Source organism: Mauremys mutica, chromosome 7, assembly GCF_020497125.1.
Source record: "Mauremys mutica isolate MM-2020 ecotype Southern chromosome 7, ASM2049712v1, whole genome shotgun sequence".
In the NCBI taxonomy this organism is placed as follows: domain Eukaryota; kingdom Metazoa; phylum Chordata; order Testudines; family Geoemydidae; genus Mauremys; species Mauremys mutica.
The window spans coordinates 85,955,476-85,974,922 of NC_059078.1; the positions used below are offsets into that span (position 1 = coordinate 85,955,476).

Below are 19,447 nucleotides of genomic sequence, written 5' to 3' on the forward strand. Positions count from 1 at the left end.
CCCTGGCCCTTTTAATCACCGCCCGAGCCCCGGCTGCCTCTGCTACCCCGGGGCTCCGGCAGCAGGGCTCAGGTGGCAATTTAAAGGGCCCCAGGCTCTGCTGTGGTAGCCCTGGGCCCTTTAAATGGCCCCCGAGTCCCAGTCACCTCTGCAGCTGGTAGCTCCGGCAGTGATTTAAAGGTCCCGGGGCTCCCAGCCACCACTACTGCAGCCAGAACCCGGGCCCCTTTAAATCTCTAAAGGTCCCACCCCTTCTGGTTGAGGCCACTCTCCTTCCAGTTGAGGCCCCACCCCCTGCTCAGGACTCCAGCGTACTGGGAAGTTCTTTATGTTACTTTCAGCCAGGGGCGGCTCTAGCCATTTCACCGCCCCAAGCACGGCAGCACGCCGCGGGGGGCGCTCTGCCGGTCGCCGGTCCCATGGCTCCGGTGGACCTCCCACAGATGTGCCTGTGGAGGGTCTGCTGGTCCCGCGGCTCCGGTGGACCTCCCGCAGACGTGCCTGCGGATGCTCCACCGAAGCCGCGGGACCAGCGGACCCTCCGCAGGCACGTCTGCGGGAGGTCCACTGGAGCCGCCTGCCGCCCTCCCGGCGAGCAGCAGAGCGCCCCCTGCGGCATGCCGCCCCAACCACGCACTTGGCGTGCTGGGGCCTGGACCCGCCCCTGCTTTCACCCCTGATTCAAGATGTGAGTGTACCGTGGATTTATATAGTGGCATTATTATATTTTCTGTTATCTATCCCTTTCCTAATGGTTCCTAATGTTCTGTTAGCTTTTTTGACTGCCACTGCACACTGAGCAGATATCTTCAGAGACCTATCCATGATGACACCTAGGTATCTTTCTTGAGTGTAACCATTGCTTGTATTCACTAACAGGTTTGAGAAGATGATTAGTGGATTGTATTTAGGAGAACTTGTAAGACTCATTCTTCTAAAAATGGCAAAGAAAGGCCTGCTCTTCAATGGCAAGATATCAACAGCTCTCCGTACTAAGGACAAGATTGAGACAAAACATGTAGCTGCTATGGAAAAGTAAGAGCTTTTAAAAACACTCTTCAGTAATCACTTTTTAGCCTTTCCATAAGTGCAACTAGTCATCTTCCATGCCATTATAATATGCAAATATTTGAAATTGATTGTTGAGATGGATCCTGGATTGATGATCAAATTTCTGCTCAAATCAATTCAGTGCTAGAATCAATAGGAGAATCTAGTAGACCAACCTTTTAATAGGTAATAAAGTAATACAGAGGCAAACACACACTAAACTATTTAAATGTATTCTATTTATCGTATGTAACAAATGGAGAGACCTGGCCATGTGTAGGGTGACCAGAGGTCCCAATTTTATAGGGACAGTCCCAATTTTTGGGTCTTTCTCGTATATAGGCTCCTATTACCCCATATCCCCTGTCCTGATTTTTCACATTTGCTGTCTGGTCACATTAACCATGTGTGTAGATCCACCAAGCTGTTTTCAGTGTTTCAGAAGAGTGGAAGGCTTTATGTATTCATGCTTGTTGTTATGTTTGGGTTTATAAGGCTGGATAAAGAGCATATATGGATCTGCAGACAGCCCATGTCATTGATGACTGTCTGTAGTGTTTGAAAACTGTTTCTGGTGTTTTGGTTTTAAACATGGGCCATATTGCAGCCACAAAATGGACCACGACTTTATTATGTTCTTTAAGGGAAAAGCAACAAATGCACATTTTATCTGTAAAACAGAGCATTTTGTCTTGAATATTAGCATATAGTGCTCCAGTTCTACTTCTAATAGTAATCTAAAACCTGAGAACGCAGACAAGGGTGAAAGTGATACAGAAAAGGAGCAGCTTGTTTAATGTTTGTTAAACATAACTTGCCCTCCCCTGTTTATTCAAGGGTCAAGTCAACTTAATGGGAATCTTTTCATTGACTTTCATTGGAGCTGTATCAGGCCTTCTGAGACTTCCTAATTTTATTTGGTTGGACAACCTGATTCATGGCAAGAAACCTTAAACGATGAAAAATGAACAGGAGAAGCTTTCAACCTGTAATCAGCCAGCTCACTGCAGATTGGAAGCAAATCATCTCTGGACCACTAGTAATCTATGAAGCACATAGAACCAGTGCTCTCAGGAAATTGCCTAATCTTTTGTGACCTAAGTCTGTGTTGTTTTCTGTTAGTCACATCCGAACACAATTATTCTGGTATAGGTTAATGTATGTTTCTTTGTTTGGTGTTAGACATAAAGAAGGTCTCCAAAACACTAAGGAGATACTGATGGAACTGGGCCTGACGCCTTCTGAAGAAGATTGCATTGCTGTTCAGCATGTCTGCACCATTGTTTCGTTTCGCTCCGCAAATCTCTGTGCTGCTGCCTTAGCAGCAATACTGACCCGTCTGAGAGAAAATAAAAAACTAATACGACTGAGAACTACTGTTGGAATAGATGGAACTCTGTATAAAACACACCCTCAGTAAGTAAGCTGTCTAGCTGCTATATTATTTTGTCTGGGTTATTTAGCAAAGGTTACGAACATTGTCCGTCCCCCCCCCCCCCGCCAATCTATTCACCACATGTCTTGTCTTGTTTACCATTCATCCTTTTGAGACAATACTTGAACACGAAATCTATAAATCTGAAAGAATTTTTGTAAAACAAACAAATAAAAACAGTCCCTCTAGCAAACAATCAACAAAATACATTTTATTATGATCTATCACATGGAATTTTCAAACTAACTTTCTATCCTAATTCATTTCTCTATTTTGAACCTTTGGTTTATTAGCTGTAGCACCATTTCTTCTTAACTAGAGGTGTACCTGAGTGGAGAAGTTTGGATCCAGAATCTAATCTAAATCAAGCTTACCCAAATTCTAGAGTGTTCAGAGTCGGCACATTATGGAAAGAGGGGCCCGAATTCAAAGCTTGGATCTGAAGCTACACCTACACGTCCACACAATTGAGAAGGTGGCAAGTTGTAACTTGTCTGGTTAAGGCCTATCTCTACACCCTCCCCAATGTGTCATATAGGGGCCTCCCTTCTCCCCAGGATCTTCTTCCCACTTGTACTCACCAATGTAGCAAGACTTTGTGGTGTAATTTCATTATAGCCTATTTGTATGGATTTGATCATGGGGGATGTTGCCAGTACCAACTGTAGTTGCCAATAACCAGAAAACAAGAGTTGCACACCCATTCCCCCTCTTAATTTCTGAGGTTGCATCAGGGCTGCCCAGAGGGGGAGGGCAAGTGGGGCAATTTGCCCCAGGCCCTGGGCCCCGCAGGGGCCCCTAAGAGTTTTTTGGGGCCCCTGGAGGGGGGGCCTTCACTCACTCTGGGGGCCCCGGAAAACTCTCACGGGGCCCGGGCTCCCAGAGCTTCTTCCGCTCTGGGTCTTGGCGGCGGCGGAGTCCTTCCACACTGGGTCTTTGGCGGTGGGGGGTCCTTCCGCTCCAGGACCTGCCGCTGAAGTGCCCCGAAGACCCGCGACAGGGGGTCCTTCTGCCCCGGGACCCGCCGCTGAAGTACAGGGTCTTCGGTGGCAATTCAGTGGCGGGGCCCCCGCCGCCGAAGACTCCAGGCCCCCTGAATCCTCTGGGCAGCCCTGGGTTGCATTTAGCTAATTCTCCTTTTGTACTTATGAAGTTTGTGTGTTTATTATAGATGTGTATGGTTTTGTACATGTATATTATACACACAATATTTTGCAAGAGTCTAAGGCAATGATTTTTCTTCTAGATATCCTAAACGCCTGCATAAGGTTGTGAGAAGGCTGGTCCCAAACTGTGATGTCCGATTTCTTCTCTCTGAAAGTGGCAGTGGGAAGGGAGCAGCCATGGTAACTGCAGTTGCATGCAGACTGGTATCTCAGCGCAAACAAATTGATGAGATTCTAGCATCATTTGAACTTTCCAAGGAGAATCTAATAGAAGTGAAAAATAAAATGAGGGAAGAATTGGAATATGGACTGAAGAAAGAAACACATGTGACTGCCACAGTGAAAATGTTACCAACTTATGTTTGTGGAACACCGGATGGAACAGGTAAGGATCTTTGTAAGGCACACACAAATGTAAGGTTACATAGTAGAGCTGGTTGGAAATTTTCCTCTGGAACATTTTTCTGTTGGAAATTGCCAATTCATCAGAATTTAAATGTCTTGTGAAATGCTCCTGTCTCCTTGGCAGTTCAGTCTCCCAGGGCTTCCAAGCTCCCGGCTACTTGACAGCCTTGACAGAGTCCCTGGTTCTGTGGCAGTTTACCAGGCAGGCTGCCTTGCAGGCAGGTTTCCCAGGGTTTCAAGGCTCTCCTAGCTCTTTGGCAGCTTGGTAGCCCTCAGAGTCTTGGCTCCCAAGCTCCTTGAACTGCTGAGCTCCCCACTGGGTGGGCTGGTGGGGCTCCTGGAAGCTCAGGAAGCTTTTGAAACATTTTTAAAAGGTTGAAACAAAATAAGTGTTTTTTCTAAACAAATTTTTGGAATTCCCGTTCTACAAAATTTTGATATCTTATTTTCCATTCCCTTTTGGAACACCTTTTAAACTTGGGAATTTAAACTTGGGAATATGGACTGAAGAAAGAAACACATTTTTCTACAGGATGTGAATTAGAGTTCCCAGTCAGCTCTTACCCAGTATTTGTGGTGTGCTGTAATGGCTCCCGTAGCTTGCATGTTCTGACTAGGCAGATGTACTATGTCTAACTGTTGAGAAGCACTGAAAAAAATATTTGTTTTTCTGATACAGAAAAAGGAAAATTCCTTGCACTTGATCTTGGGGGAACAAATTTCAGAGTTCTGCTTGTCAAAATTAGAAGTGGGAGAAGAAAATCCGTGAGAATGTACAATAAAATCTTTGCCATTCCTTTGGAAATTATGCAAGGAACAGGGGAAGAGGTAACGTCCAAACTGGTTGTTGTTTTTGCCACGTTATTGTCTACTAAATGTGTGCTGGTTTTTACACATGGCTTTTGTTCTTCCAGCTCTTTGATCACATTGTCCAGTGCATAGCAGAGTTTTTGGAGTACATGGGAATTAAAGGTGCACGTCTCCCTTTGGGCTTCACATTCTCTTTCCCCTGCAGGCAAGCTAGCATTGATAAGGTAAGGACTGGAACACAAAACAGTGTTGAATAGCTACAGTAGGTCTGATTCCTATTAGAAAAGTGCTGGATCATTTTGATGGATTTTTTTAACTAGTCTCTGTTCAGTCATTTAACGCAGAAACCCTTCATTTTAAATCCAGCATTTAAATATTTGTATTTTTTACAAGCAAGGATTTACAAGGTTTTAAATAAGATTCAGGGCAGATTCTCAGACTTATGAATTGTCTCATATAAAATAGAGATGAAAAAAACACCATAAACACACACAAATATTCTAAGTATATATACTGCCATATTTTGCCACCCTTACTCATTCTGAATATTGGCTCATTCAGCCAGTTGGCTACTTACAGAGCAAGAAGAGGAAGCCATGATGGACTACTAAATGATCTTGCATGTTTTTAATGGGTCCGAAATCTCTTGCTCTCCTTCGGATTGATAATACCAATGGAGATTAGTCTCCTAATCATACTTTTTCAGCTACAAATTGAGTGTTTTCAGAAGTATGCAACAGAAAAAAGGATATCTGCACTCAGTGTCTTTTTTTCACACTTTTTTTATTCCATTTTGTGGTGCACCAGTGGGCAGAGTTGAACTTAATCATTCACAGTGAAGGGTTGAATTTTGATTGATCATCAAGCAGCTTTTCATGATTCTTCCTCCCACTTTGTGCTCTGATTTGACACTTAGACTCTGTAAAAATTTGAAAGGAGATTCAATGCTTGGTTTATTTTAAACCTGTTGTACCAATAGGGGGAGGAGGGGAAGGAACAACAAAAACAAAAAAAATCCCCAACTACACACATTGGAACTTCAGCCTAAGGACTTGGTTATAACAGAACTATTTATCGCTCTGCCTTTCAAATATGAAGCAAATTAGTGAGTGATGGGAAAATGAATGCAGCCAAAATGACAGATTATTTATGAGCTATAAATCCGAGTCTGGGCTTGCACCGTCTAGGCCAGTTTGTTTCATCTCTTCCTGTGACAAGAATTTGCTATCTTAAATTCACCTTGTTTTTTTAAAAAACTTGGTGTAATTAACAGCTATGATTTCAACATCGTTCATAAACTGTCATTGGTTCATATTGAGCAGTCTGTATAATACTGGTTGCACAATGGAAAGCTAGTTATTTTTAGCATAACTTCAAAACTTCATCAGTGGGATCAGATTATTTATCTTCAAGTTAAAACTACTCACAAGGTAACCTAGATAAGAATCCCCAGTATCACTCATCAAATGAGCAGAAATTTTGCAATGGAAATTTCTTAAAACTCATTAAGTTGATTGCTTAATTATTTACAGTAAATATAATTCTTGTCATAGTTCACTCACAAACGTGGTCAAATAATAACGGCATATGTGAGGCTATCTTCTTCCGATCTAATTGCGTCTCTCTTCTGGTAACAAGCTACACCTTGGTAATGTCTAGTATTCAGGGACATAACTTTACAAATTGAACCAGTGTTTGTGCTGCAAGCATGGTTCAGAATCTTATTAAACCATGGAGTAAAGCTGTCAACAGCAAACCAAGTGGACAGTGGGGGATTTAGAGTTAGTGGGGCCCTGTGCGCAGCTTCATTTTTGGGGCCCCCCCTCTAGACTGAGCCAAGAAAAAGAACATTCTCTCTTATCTCCCCCGCCACGTTTTTCATTCTTTTTTTTCTTCATCCTACTCCTATATTATAAGTAATAGGAAGTAAATGAAAATAAAGTGAGGTACCTTGATTGAGACACAGGGTTGGGGTGTAGGAGTCAGGCTCTGGGAGGGAGTCTGGGTGCTGGGTCGGGCTCTAGGCTGGGGCAGGGGGATGGTAGAGGTCAGGGGCAGCGCTTACCTTGGGCTGTGCAGCTCTGAAAGCAACCGGCACACCCTGCTGGCAGCAGCTTCTAGGCGGGGGGCAGGGGAGTCTCTGCACACTGCTTCCGCAGCTCCCATTGGCCGCAGTTCCCAGCCACTAGGAGCTGTGGAGTTGGTGCTCGGGGTGGATGGAACGCATGGAGACTCTCTCCCCCACCCGCCCCACCCCTGGGGCTGCAGGGACATGCCAGTTGCTTCCGGTAGCAGCACAGAGGGAGGGAGGCAACGTGGGCAGGGAGCTGCCTTAGTCCTGCTGCACTGTTGCTGGTATGTCTCTGTGTGCCCCTTCAGGGGAGGGAGGCAGCGGATCTCCATGAGCTGCCTGGGGCGGGGGCAGTGCATGGAGCTGCCTCCCCACTGCCAGGGGCACGCAGAGATGTGCAGGCAGCTCGCCATTTCTGGGAGTGGTGTGGGGCGACTGGCCACGGAATGCAGGCAGCCTGCCTGCCTGAGCCCTGCTGTGCCGCCGGCCTGGACTCATGGGCAGGTTGTCAGATGAGATTTGTCCTGCATTTTGGCGCCCCCCCTGTCATTGGGGGCTCTGTGCCACCGCACTGTTTGTTACATAGTAAATCCGCCTTTGCAAGTGGAGTCAGCACAGTGGAAGCTGGGTTTTACACGGGCCAAAAACATATTATACATAAAAAAAACTACATTAAAAGAACATTATTAAGTTTGCAAAAGTCAAGCACTCAAATGTTAGGAAATGCCAGAATGAAGGTTACCTGTGCAACCTTAATTCAGCCCCCTTGTGTAAATGATACAGTCATTAATTACATGCTTATCTACTACTTTTTCCACATGAACCTGCCCCATTCAGTGCACAGGATTCACATCAAACTACATTTGTCATTTTTGTTGCTGTTCTGTTACAGGGAGCACTTGTGGAGTGGACAAAAGGTTTCAAGGCAACAGACTGTGAAGGAGAGGATGTTGTTGATATGCTAAGAGAGGCCATTAAACGCAGAAATGTAAGGAATTCTATTCCTATCTATTTGATTTGTTAAAACAGCTGCACCCCTTTCTAAATAATATGATTTCCATTGCAGGAGTTTGACTTGGATATTGTAGCAGTGGTAAATGACACTGTTGGGACAATGATGACATGTGGCTATGAGGATCCAAATTGTGAAATTGGCTTTATTGCAGGTAAAATACTAGTCAAATTACTTGTTTAAAATGAAAGCAAAATATTTAAATGATCAGTTGATTTGTGATAGAAAAAAATCTTACCACTGAGACAGATAAATTCTGTCATTAGAACTATTAATGTCTGGAGAATTTGTGCTAGTTTGATAGCTCAGTGGTAATGATCTGCCCCAGGATGTTGGAGAATGGGATTAACTAATTTTCAGTCACTGGACTGACAGCGTGTTATGTTTCACAACCTACAAACAGATAAATTGGATACAAACATTAAATGTTTTCTGCTGGAAAGCTTTAAAATAAGACTACTTTACTTTATTTCTTAGAATTCAGGACACAGAAAAAACCCCAAACGGAGGGAAACAAAATAGGCTGATCACTAAAACAGAGCAGCACAGCTCACCCCACCTTACTCTAGCTTTCTGCAAACTGACTCTGCGAGGTATAGATTGATCACACACTTTTCCTACAAAGTCTCTAGCCTGCAAGCTGGACCAGGATTTAAAGTGATGGCTTGTAATTTTTATTGTTTCTAATACACCACCCTCGGGCTGTGAATATAGCTGGGGGAAAGGCTGTGACATGTTCTGGATGAAGTTTCATCTCTTCCTCTAGTGCTACAATTTAAGGCTGTGTCTACACTGCTACTTTCAGTGCTAAAACTTTAGTCATTCAGGGGTGTGAAAAAACACACCCCTGAGCAACAAAAGTTTTAGCGCTGAAAAGTGCCAGGATAGACAGTGCCAGATCCCAGCGATAAAGCTACCACCCCTCGTTCTGGGTGTGTTTTTTTTTTTTTTTTTAAATCGCCGGGAGAGCTCTCCCCCAGCGATAGTGTGACTACACTGCCCATGTCTGCCATGGCCACGCTGTAACACGGGCAGTGTAGACACACCCTTAGTGGTCAGCCTGTAAGCCTTATGTGTGGTGAGGACAGGGAAGGGTGTATAAAGCAGAATATAATGAGGGAATCCTTAGAGACTGTTCTTAATATTGTAGGAAGATGATTAGTGCTTAATTCACAGTGAAAGAGGTGCCATGGCTCAAGCAATTAGGTGCCAGGGCTTAAGCAATTGATTTACTTTCATAACTGATGTGGAAAGCCCAGAGATGCCAGGGCCCAGCCCTGGCACAAATTAAGCACTGAAGATGATGCTCTGCCCGCTTAACTATTTTTAGATTCAGATGTTATGTTCTTTTGGAGAATGTGTTCACATGCAGAGATGAGCTGTGAATCTGGTGTATCCTCCGAATAAAAGGACTCAGGGTTCATTGTAGTTAGGCAGATAAAGATGCCTGGCCAGTGTGTAGCAACACTGAACAAGCAAATATGATATGTAGATGCATGAACATGGGATAAAACAAAGTATGGTTGAGTCAAATAACTTTTACAGTAGCATGAGTTGTCTGGCCTGCAAAATGTGATGCAAATATCAATTGGGTAGTATTCAGTCACCTGACTCTGTGCCTTCCTACTCCATCTCCTTTTCTCCAGTGAACTTCCCATGAGGGCACTGCAGTAATAGGAAATCTCCAGTACTCTTAATTTCTGTGTCATATTCTGTGGAAAACCTACCTCAGTTCTGAATGTTTGTATTTCAGTGATGGAGAAGATACTATCAGAAAGGCCACTTGTTGACACTGATTTCTATTAAGATCTTGGGATATCTTTGTAATATGGATCTGGTTCAGGAGAGTGACATTTAAATATTTCACAGTTTAGACACCATGATTTCCTTCTATGCATTTCAGCTACTCTGTAACTAGATGTGACTGAAGCCCTGTTGCTTTCTCCCAGGAACAGGTAGCAACGTGTGCTACATGGAAGAGATGAAGAATATTGAAATCGTGGAAGGGACTGAAGGGAAAATGTGCATTAACACGGAATGGGGGGGATTTGGTGACAATGGGTGCATTGATAGTATCAGAACAAAATATGATAAAGAAGTGGATGAGGGTTCATTAAATCCTGGGAAACAGAGGTAAAGCTGATTTTATTGTTTTTAAATGATGAATAGGTTACTGCAACTTCCGTGAACCTGAACTGCCTTTATTTTATTTTATTTTTTTTAAAAACAATTTACAGGGAGATTTTGGTATCGTAATTCATTTGCCAAACTATAAATCATGCAGATTACCTATGTTCTTTATATCTGGACTAAGTTATTTCTCTGTCCCCACATCAACATTGCTAAAACAGGTGATTTGCAAAACAGAACACCTTTTAAGACATATATGCAAACCATAAGCATGACTGTATCGTCCTGTCATCCTTTCACTTTACTGTTCCACTTGGCTTGACACTAGGATAAAATAATCAACTGTGAATACTTTCCAAATAAGGTTAATTATGAAAGTTTTGTATTGAAAACAAACTTCAAAATAAATCCTACAAAAAATGAGTTGAGGAGGCTGAGTTTGGTTTTGCAAGGCCAGAACTGATCTGGATCTAAGTGCCAATTTGTATCAGCCACCAAAGTTAAAGGTGGAGGAAGCTGAGTAAAATGTTAGTTAAAATAAAACTAGGACTTCAATCAATGCATTATATTTAATATTTTGTGTGTTCTTTCTAATTTCTTTATTTTCTTTAGAACATGAAATATTGTAACTAGTGTTTGTGTTTGAAGTAATTGTAACATAATGAGGTGTTTGGGTTTTTTTTGTTTTTTTTTTAACAGCCAAGCAGCAGTGAGTTTAGGTAGTGGAATTACCCAAGTTTTTAATATTTTTAGGGGGTGGTTATAGTGTGTACTACCAATGGTATTAAACAGAATTAATTTGCCATCTTTTAATTATTTATTAATATGTTTTGTAAAATAGGTATGAAAAAATGACCAGTGGAATGTATTTGGGTGAAATAGTGAGGCAAATTTTGATTGACTTAACCAAACATGGACTTCTGTTCAGAGGTCAGATTTCAGAATCGCTCAGGACAAGAGGAATATTTGAAACAAAATTCCTGTCTCATATTGAAAGGTAAAGTAATTCATTAGAGTGAGCTGGTTTCTGTCTTTTCATTGCCAATTGCTTCTGTGCAAATAGGAGCTATTGAGGTCAGGAAGTGACAAAATACTGGCCCAAATCTTGAAATCTTTCCCTGGGCACTGCTCCCACTGAAGTAAATGGAATTTGTCTGAGGGCTGGTCTACACTGGGAACTTGCATTGGCATAGCTATGTGGCTTATGTGGAGTAAGTATTATATCCATTTTAAAGAGAGATTATCTGAGACACAGAGAGGTTGTGACCAGCCAGGTTTACATCAAGACTTATCATTTTGTAAGAGTCCTGGCCCCGATCCCTTCTATAACCCCTAGTCAATATTCCATGGCAATATTCAATAGTCAAGGGCAAATATAGTGCCTATGTATAAAAAGGGGAAATAAGGACACCCAGGGAATTATAGATCAGTCATCTTAACTTCACTACCCGGAAAGAAAATGGAGGATATAAACACCTAGATGATGATAAGGTGATAAGTAATAGTCAGAATGGATTTGTTAAGAACAAATCATATCAAACCAACCTAATAGGTTTTTTTTTTTTGACAGAGTATCAAGTGTTGTGGATAAGGGGGAAGCAGCAGATATGGTATATTTTAACTTTAGTAAGGCTTTGGATACTGTCTCATATTTTCTTAGTTTGTTTGTTTATCAGAAGGTCATGCAACCTAGATGGAGCTATTATAAGGTGGGTGAACAACTGGTTGGAAAACCATTCCCAGAGAGTAGTTATCAGTGGTTCACAATCAAGCTAGAAAGGCATGCCGAGTGGGGTCCCACAGGGATCAGTTCTGGGTCCAGTTCTGTTCCGTATCTTCATCAATGGTTTAGATAATGGCATAGAGAGTACACTTACAAAGTTTGTGGATGATACCGAGCTGGGAGGGGTTGCAAGTGCTTTGGAGGATAGGATTAAAATTCAGAATGATCTGGAGCAGTGTTCTGAAGTAAGTAGGATTAAATTCAATAAGGACAAATGCAAAGTACTCCATTTAGGAAGGAACAGTCAGTTGCACACATACAAAATGGGAAATGACTGCCTAGGAAGCAGTACTGCGGAAAGGGATCTGCAGGTCATAGTGGACCACAAGCTAAATATGAGTCAACAGTGTAAAACTGTTGCCCCCCTCCCAACATCCCAAAAAAGCTTTCTGGGATGTATTAGCAGGAGTGTTATAAGCAAGACATGAGAAGTAATTCTTCCACTGTACTCCACAGCTGGAGTATTGTGTCCAATTCTGGGTGCCACATTTCAGGAAAGATGTGGACAAACTGGAGAAAGTCCAGAGGACAACAACAAATATGACTAAAGGTCTAGAAAACGTGACCTACGAGGGAAGATTGAAAAATTGGGTTTGTTTAGTATGGAGAAGAGAAGACTGAAAGGGGACATAACAGTTTTCAAGTACATAAAATGTTGTTACGAGGAGGAGGTAAATTGTTCTTAACCTCTGAAGACAGGACAAGAAGCAATGGGCTTAAATTGCAGCAAGGGAGGTTTAGGTTGGACATTAGGAAAAATTTCCTGTCAAGGTGGTTAAGCACTGGAATAAATTGCCTATGGAGGTTGTGGAATCTTCATCACTGGAGATTTTTAAGAGCAGGTTAGACAAACACCTGTCAGGAATGGTCTAAATAATACTTAGTCTTGCCATGAGTGCAGGGGACTGAACTAGATGACCTTTCCAGGTCCTTTACAGTGCTATGATTCTGTGATTCCCCCACAAAAACATGGAGTATTCCCCTTCCTGGAAGCCTGTTAAAAATAGGAGTGGGGGGGGGGAGGAAGTTGCATAACTATTCTGTAATTGTTAGGAGTAATTATCCCCGTTCTTACCTAACCGTGTCATCTTAAAAATCCTACCACCATGCACAGCCTTTATCTCATTCACAGTGTTTGCTGAGGCACTCAAGTGTTACTACCTTTACAAAAAGAGTATTAATAATGGATTACAAAAAAGAACTGTGCTCTGAATATACATGTGTATGCATGTATGTGGGTGCTTGTCCGTGATCTTCAGAGTAAAATCACCTTTTGATCTTGAAAGAAAAGATGCTAAAAAAAAATAGGGCGGCTGACTTGTGACCCATTGGTGGTAGATTTTTCAAAGGCAGAAATGGCAGTGAGGTGCCTAATTCCTACTGATTTTCAATGAGAAGTGCCCCACAGCTATTTGTGCCCTTTAAAAACTACCTCATTCCTCTTAAGTGGTATTCATAGCAATTACAGAGGGGCTCAAGATGTAAAATTTGGATTTGGAGTCAGAACCTCCCTCCCAATTAAGGGTGTTTGGGCTTTTCTTCAGAGCTAATCTCTAACAATTCGGTTTCATTTGTAAGACTAAAAATCCGAAAGTACACACAGTATCTCCTAACCAAAAGTTGCTGTTGTGTTTGTATGAACACAGTGACCGGCTAGCCCTTCTTCAGGTTAGAAGAATTCTGCAGGAGCTTGGATTGGACAGCACTTGTGATGACAGCATTATCGTAAAGGAGGTGTGTGGTGCTGTTTCAAAGAGAGCAGCCCAGCTATGTGGAGCAGGACTGGCTGCTATAGTAGAGAAGAAGAGAGAAAACAGAAATCTAGAGCACTTGAAAATCACTGTTGGAGTGGATGGAACTTTATACAAACTACATCCGCAGTGAGTACTTTGTTCCTTCTTTGCTTTAGTGTTGACTTAAGAGTCCATGAAGAAAACAAACAAACCTGTATTCAATAGTATGTTTAGATTATAGAAACTGAAAGGTTATCCTCAAGAAATGAATGTGTATCCCTGAAGTCTACTTATTAATTTGGTCTAAGGGTTGAAAACTGCCAAGAGAGAGGCTCAAAGCAGTGCCGCCTTGTACTGTATTAGTTCAGAGCAGCTTGACTGAAGAAAGGGAATCTTGCTGCTGAGGTTGTAATGATTGATTCTGAATTAAACAGAAGAGCTAGTTTCCAATCTTTTAGCTTCCACAGCAAGCAAGAAATGAAGGTTTCTCTTTTTAGTTAAATACATTTAGAAACTACCTAAACTCTTTTTATACAGTATAAATGCCTAGATACAACGGGCGCTGACCTGGTTGGTCCCTAGAAGAGAATACAATATAAATGTTAACTAATAATCAATATAAAGGCATATTTATCATCTCATTAATTTATAGTAAGTCAGCTCTGTTCTTGTGCCAAGCCAACAGCTGCATCAGTCAAACACTGTATACCTCTCTGGTTCATTTAGCACATGTATTATCCTTTAACATTTCCTTTTTTTATGGCCTTTTTGGATGCTTAAAATGTATTAAAATTCCAGTTAGGGGGAGAAACCCGGCCCCCCTCCCAATCTCAGTCAAAAGGAAATCTTCACGCTGGAAACCTGTAACGGAAGAAGTTTCTAATGGTTCTAAATGAATCTTTGGCATTTTGGACCTTTAATATTTTTGGTGATGACTTTGGCCAAATTTTTGCCAAAGAGGTGGCCTTGTTCAAATGGAAGTTTATGCTAGTTGCTGAGGTTACATCCATGTTCCGTGAATGAGGTCTAACGAGGGTAGAGGAAGGTGTAGAATTTGCTGCCAAACTAGCTGCATCAGAAGACTCGCTTTGCAGAAGGAAGACTGCCTATCATCCTCAGTAGTTTCTAAAATATAAGGCTTCTCTGCTCTCTTCAGTTCATGATGGTAGGGAAGATAGGAAAACTGAAAATGAAAACTGTGACCAAGATGGGGAAGTGCCACTTTTTTTGTTTGCAGTTAAAATGTTTCCAGATTACGTTAACTTTTCACACATTTTATAGAGAGGAATTTATAGTTGTCATCTCCCAACTGCCAAACTTAGGCTATGGAAATGTTTCCATAGATTTAACTACACTTCTACCCCGATATAACGCTGTCCTCAGGAGCCAAAAAATCTTACCGCATTATATCGAACTTCATTTGATCCGCTGGAGCGGGCAGTCCCGCCCCCCCAGAGCGGGGCTGTTTTACCGCGTTATATCCAAATTTGTGTTATATTGGGGTAGATTATTTTGGCATCTCTTCCCTTCTTTTCTCTTCTGAATCACCTGCAGTACAAATTCCTGCATTAGCTCCTGATGGGACTTCTTCATCAGAACCCCTTGGCACCTAAAAAGCTCCATGTTCACTATTGCACCCCTTGGAACAGGCAAAATGAAATTCCCATAAAGTACAATGGGTGAGATGGCAAAGAGCTGGCTAGACTAGTAGCGCCACAGAAGGCCTCAGTGCTTCTTTATATTAAAAGAATCTGGAACCCAGTGTTGCCTGCTGCTGCGTGCTAGAGAGAGAAACAACATTAAGTGACATTTCCCTCTGAGGAAATGGGTCCTCTTCTCTCACAATCTCACAGGATGGAAGAATTTGTTTCTGTTTCCTGTTGTAGAAGGCAGAACATACTGAAGGGACGGGGGGAGAACCAAAGGAAGATGTTTGATGCGCTGTCTTATTTGTTTGGCCCCTTGCTTCCTATAGGTGAAACAAACCTTTTTTAGTCTGGGTTAGTGAAGAAAGGATGTGAACAACATGGATGCACTCAGGATCCCTTATTTCTGGGGGTACATTATGGTGGTCGTGTATGATAATCATTAGCATAAAATCAGCAAACTAAAAATTTCAGAATACACAAAATTAAATAAGTGGTGATTTAAATAATTTATAAACAAGTAGAAATGATCACTCCATTTACACATTGTAAAGTGTTTTTTTTTCTTTTAGTTTTTCTGGGATTTTACGGGAAACAGTGAAAGAAATGGCACCTCAGTGTGATGTGACTTTCATGCTATCTGAAGATGGAAGTGGAAAGGGAGCTGCCCTAATTACTGCTGTGGCAAAAAGATTGCATAATGTTGGAGAAAATTAAAAACAAAGATAAATATTTAAGTACAGTTGTACAAGTGCATTAGAGATTTGCTCAATGACTACACAAAATAACTTGGGTGGAGACCAACAAGAAATACCCGCTATTAGCTAGCAGCTAGATTAGAACCACCGTCAATGCAGAACAAGTCAAATCTTTGACCCACCGTAACTTGGGTGGAGGTTGGGGTATCCTCATGCTAGTTAGCACTGTATTCTGGGTTATTACAATAGACTCATTGCTGCTACATGACCGAATGCCATACATAGTGTGATACAGCAGGTCACAGAAATGTAATTTTTTTCCCCAAAAATCAGTTTTTGAAGTGCTTAATTGATCTCCTGCCCCACTAATGTTAACCTGTGAGTTTGTCACCCAGTTTTTTCAGGGTTTTAGGGGTTTTTAGCCTTAGCTTGGTCTGCCTCAGTGAGTATTGAGATTCTGATACTGTACATCTCTAGTGGGTATATTTTTTTCATTTTTGTTTTTTAAAATAGATACACAAATTGGAATAAATTAATTAACTTTGTCCAGTGAAACATTATGTTCAATGAAACATGTATTACTACTAGGGCTGTCAAGTGATTAAAAATTAATCTCGATTAATCGCATGATTGAAAAAATTAATTGAAAGATTAAAAACTTAATCGTACCATTAACCAATAATAGAGTACCATTTATTTAAATATTTTGGATTGTTTTCTACATTTTCAAATATATTGATTTAAATTACAATGCAGAATACAAAGTGTACAGTGCTCACTTTATATTTTATTTTTTTATTACAAAAGTGCCATGTGAATGCCTGTTCTCACTTTCAGGTGACATTGTAAATAAGCAGGCAGCATTATCTCTCGTAAATGTAAACAACCTTGTTTTTCTTAGCGATTGGCTAAACAAGAAGTAGGACTGAGTGGACTTGTAGGCTCTAAAGTTTTACATTATTTTGTTTCTGAGAGCAGTTATGTAACAAAAAAAGCTACATTTGTAAGTTGCACTTTCACGATAAAGGGATTGCACTTCAGTATTTGTATGAGGTGAATTAAAAAATATTATATCTTCTGTTTATCATTTTTACAGTGCAAATATTTGTAATAAAAATAATATAAAGTGAGTGCTGTATACTTTGTATTTGAAATCAATATATTTGAAAATGTAGAAAAACATCAAAAATATTTAATACATTTCAATTTGGGCCTTTTTCTTATATAGAATTGGTATTCTATTGTTTAACAGTGCGATTAAAATTGTGATTAATCGCTATTAATTTTTTAATCACAATCTTTTGAGTTAATTGCGTGAGTTAATTGCAAGTAATGGACAGCCCTAATTACTACATTTTTACTGTCTTGGTTCCAGACTAGTTATAATACAGTGCACCCCACATACTGTTAGAAAGTGGATGTACTGTACAAAAATCAGCTGCAGCCCATATGAAAGTGTACTCTCACCTGTTTTTTTGGTCTCAGGCTCTTTCATGGCCTGGGGCCCTTATTTATAGCCTCCACCTGTGAATCAGATCCAATCACAAAATGCTGTCTTGCTGGATTGGCCGCTTTCCAGCACCTGCTTGCTGGGCTTCTCTTCAGAACAGGCTCCCTGCTCCCTGTAAGGTGGCCAGATAGCAAGTGTGAAAAATTGGGACGGGGGTGGAGGGTAATAGCCACTTATATAAGAAAAAGGCCCAAATATCTGGACTGTCCCTATAAAATCGGGACATCTGGTCACCCTAGCTCCCTGCCCCTCAGCCTTTAAAGGGACAGACCACCTCATTACACCTCTTTTTTAATCGCCATGTCCCAGGAATGTTTTCTAGAACAAGGCCACATTAATTTATCTGGTTCTTGTTTTCCTTCTAGTCTTTCCTCCCCATTCAAATTTTAAAAATCAGATTGTTTCCATTTTGTGGAAATGTTTCTCTTTCCATCTTTCTTAGTCCCCTGGCTGCTGATCTGCATGTCTCCAATCATGCTAAATTAACTCTTGTGGGAACAACATGTTTTGTTGCTCACTCCAAAAGTGACACTTCAGTGGCATGGGGTGAGCAGCAGAGACACAGGCTGATGTGAACTTTTTAAACCTATCAGTAGTATCTGAGCTCAGCAGCCAGGCAGTTGATAAAGATGGTTTATTAATGGGCAAGGGCCAACCAGCGGGGGATGAAACAGGAATGCCTGTTTGATATTTATCAGTGGGACTGTAAAATAGGCTGAGATTTATAGAAATTTTGAAAATAGTCAATACCTTTGGGTGTGACTTAAAAAAATCACACTCTTATTTAATGGATTGCCAAATGAAATGAAATAATATGTAGCACAAAGAATCAAAATGGCAAACCTCTGGTTTCCAATCTCAGCTGCTTCCATACCCTCTTAATCCTCTGTCCACACATATTCCTGTGTACTTGTGCTGGGAGCACAGCAAGACACAGCATTTGTGCTGACACAGCCGGGGCTTGGATTCATCCATAAGTATTGTGCACTGTGTTAAATAGCTGGCTTCATGTTAACAATAATATAAAATCTGAAATAAGATTGAAAATTTAAGCCTAGCAACAATGAATCACATTTTTTAAGATACAGTACATTCACTATATATTTTTTAAAAGCTGGTCAATAGCATCTTTCACTGTGACATATTGAAATTACTGAATGCATGAAAAAAATAAAACAAACTAATGAAATTCAAAATGATTTTCACTTTCTAAGAGCTAATGTATCAATTTTGTTTCTGGGCTAGCTGGAGAAGGTAAATGCATATTTAATATTTAAGAACAGACTAGTCATGCAATCGTATTACAAACAGAAGCGAATGCATCACATGTTTTCATGATCTCCCACAAGTAGTTTAATAATTTTACATTTATTTTCATTATACCTTTGTTCAGATTTAACAATACTACTTGATCAGATTTTCCCATGAAATACTGACTCTTCACAGAAAATTACTTTTAGTAAGTAAAATAAGCAGGCACTATTTGGAACCAACTTTTTCAAAGCAACGAGCAGTGTAAATCATGTGGTGATGAGCATCTTAGAAAAACATTAGATAGGGTGAGTGGGTTTCTTCTTTCAGAGCTGTAGGTACTAATTCAAACATACCATACAGTACTCCCTACTGAAAAAAGGTGGGTAGTTGGAGACTAGTGACCTGCATCAAATCTTTTTTATATACATTCAAATGTTGCTGCAGGAATAATTACATGATCCCTGCATAGCCAATTTTAACTTCAATAGCAATCCCACAATATCAGCTGACTCAAAAGTATCCTGGCTATATATGACAGAGGATGAATATTTGATTTGTATTAGTTTTGTATAGGAATACTAGCAATTGTCAGGCCATAATGTTAGCATGAATATTTAAAAACAAGTAGGTATTAACTGGCGAAAACAGAAATGGTCAATGCTGCCACATCCTGAGTCCACACCCAACCCAGGATCAGAGGAATTAAAATGACTGCGGCATTTAGGGAAAGAATTGCAATGTTCA

The 19,447-nt window shown here is 40.9% G+C and overlaps 1 protein-coding gene across 1 annotated transcript in view; it reads left to right on the forward strand.

Annotated features, from left to right (window-relative positions):
• Positions 1 to 16,602, forward strand: part of HKDC1 (hexokinase domain containing 1) — a 34,948-nt gene extending 18,346 nt beyond the window's left edge. Inside the window, exons 8-18 of the mRNA XM_045023853.1 lie at positions 880 to 1,035; positions 2,233 to 2,466; positions 3,732 to 4,036; positions 4,736 to 4,884; positions 4,971 to 5,090; positions 7,830 to 7,925; positions 8,004 to 8,103; positions 9,899 to 10,082; positions 10,921 to 11,076; positions 13,509 to 13,742; positions 15,814 to 16,602. Coding sequence (XP_044879788.1) covers positions 880 to 1,035; positions 2,233 to 2,466; positions 3,732 to 4,036; positions 4,736 to 4,884; positions 4,971 to 5,090; positions 7,830 to 7,925; positions 8,004 to 8,103; positions 9,899 to 10,082; positions 10,921 to 11,076; positions 13,509 to 13,742; positions 15,814 to 15,958 — 1,879 coding nt within the window. The 3' untranslated portion in view covers positions 15,959 to 16,602. The remainder of the gene's footprint in view (positions 1 to 879; positions 1,036 to 2,232; positions 2,467 to 3,731; positions 4,037 to 4,735; positions 4,885 to 4,970; positions 5,091 to 7,829; positions 7,926 to 8,003; positions 8,104 to 9,898; positions 10,083 to 10,920; positions 11,077 to 13,508; positions 13,743 to 15,813) is intronic.
• The last annotated feature ends 2,845 nt before the right edge of the window (positions 16,603 to 19,447 follow it).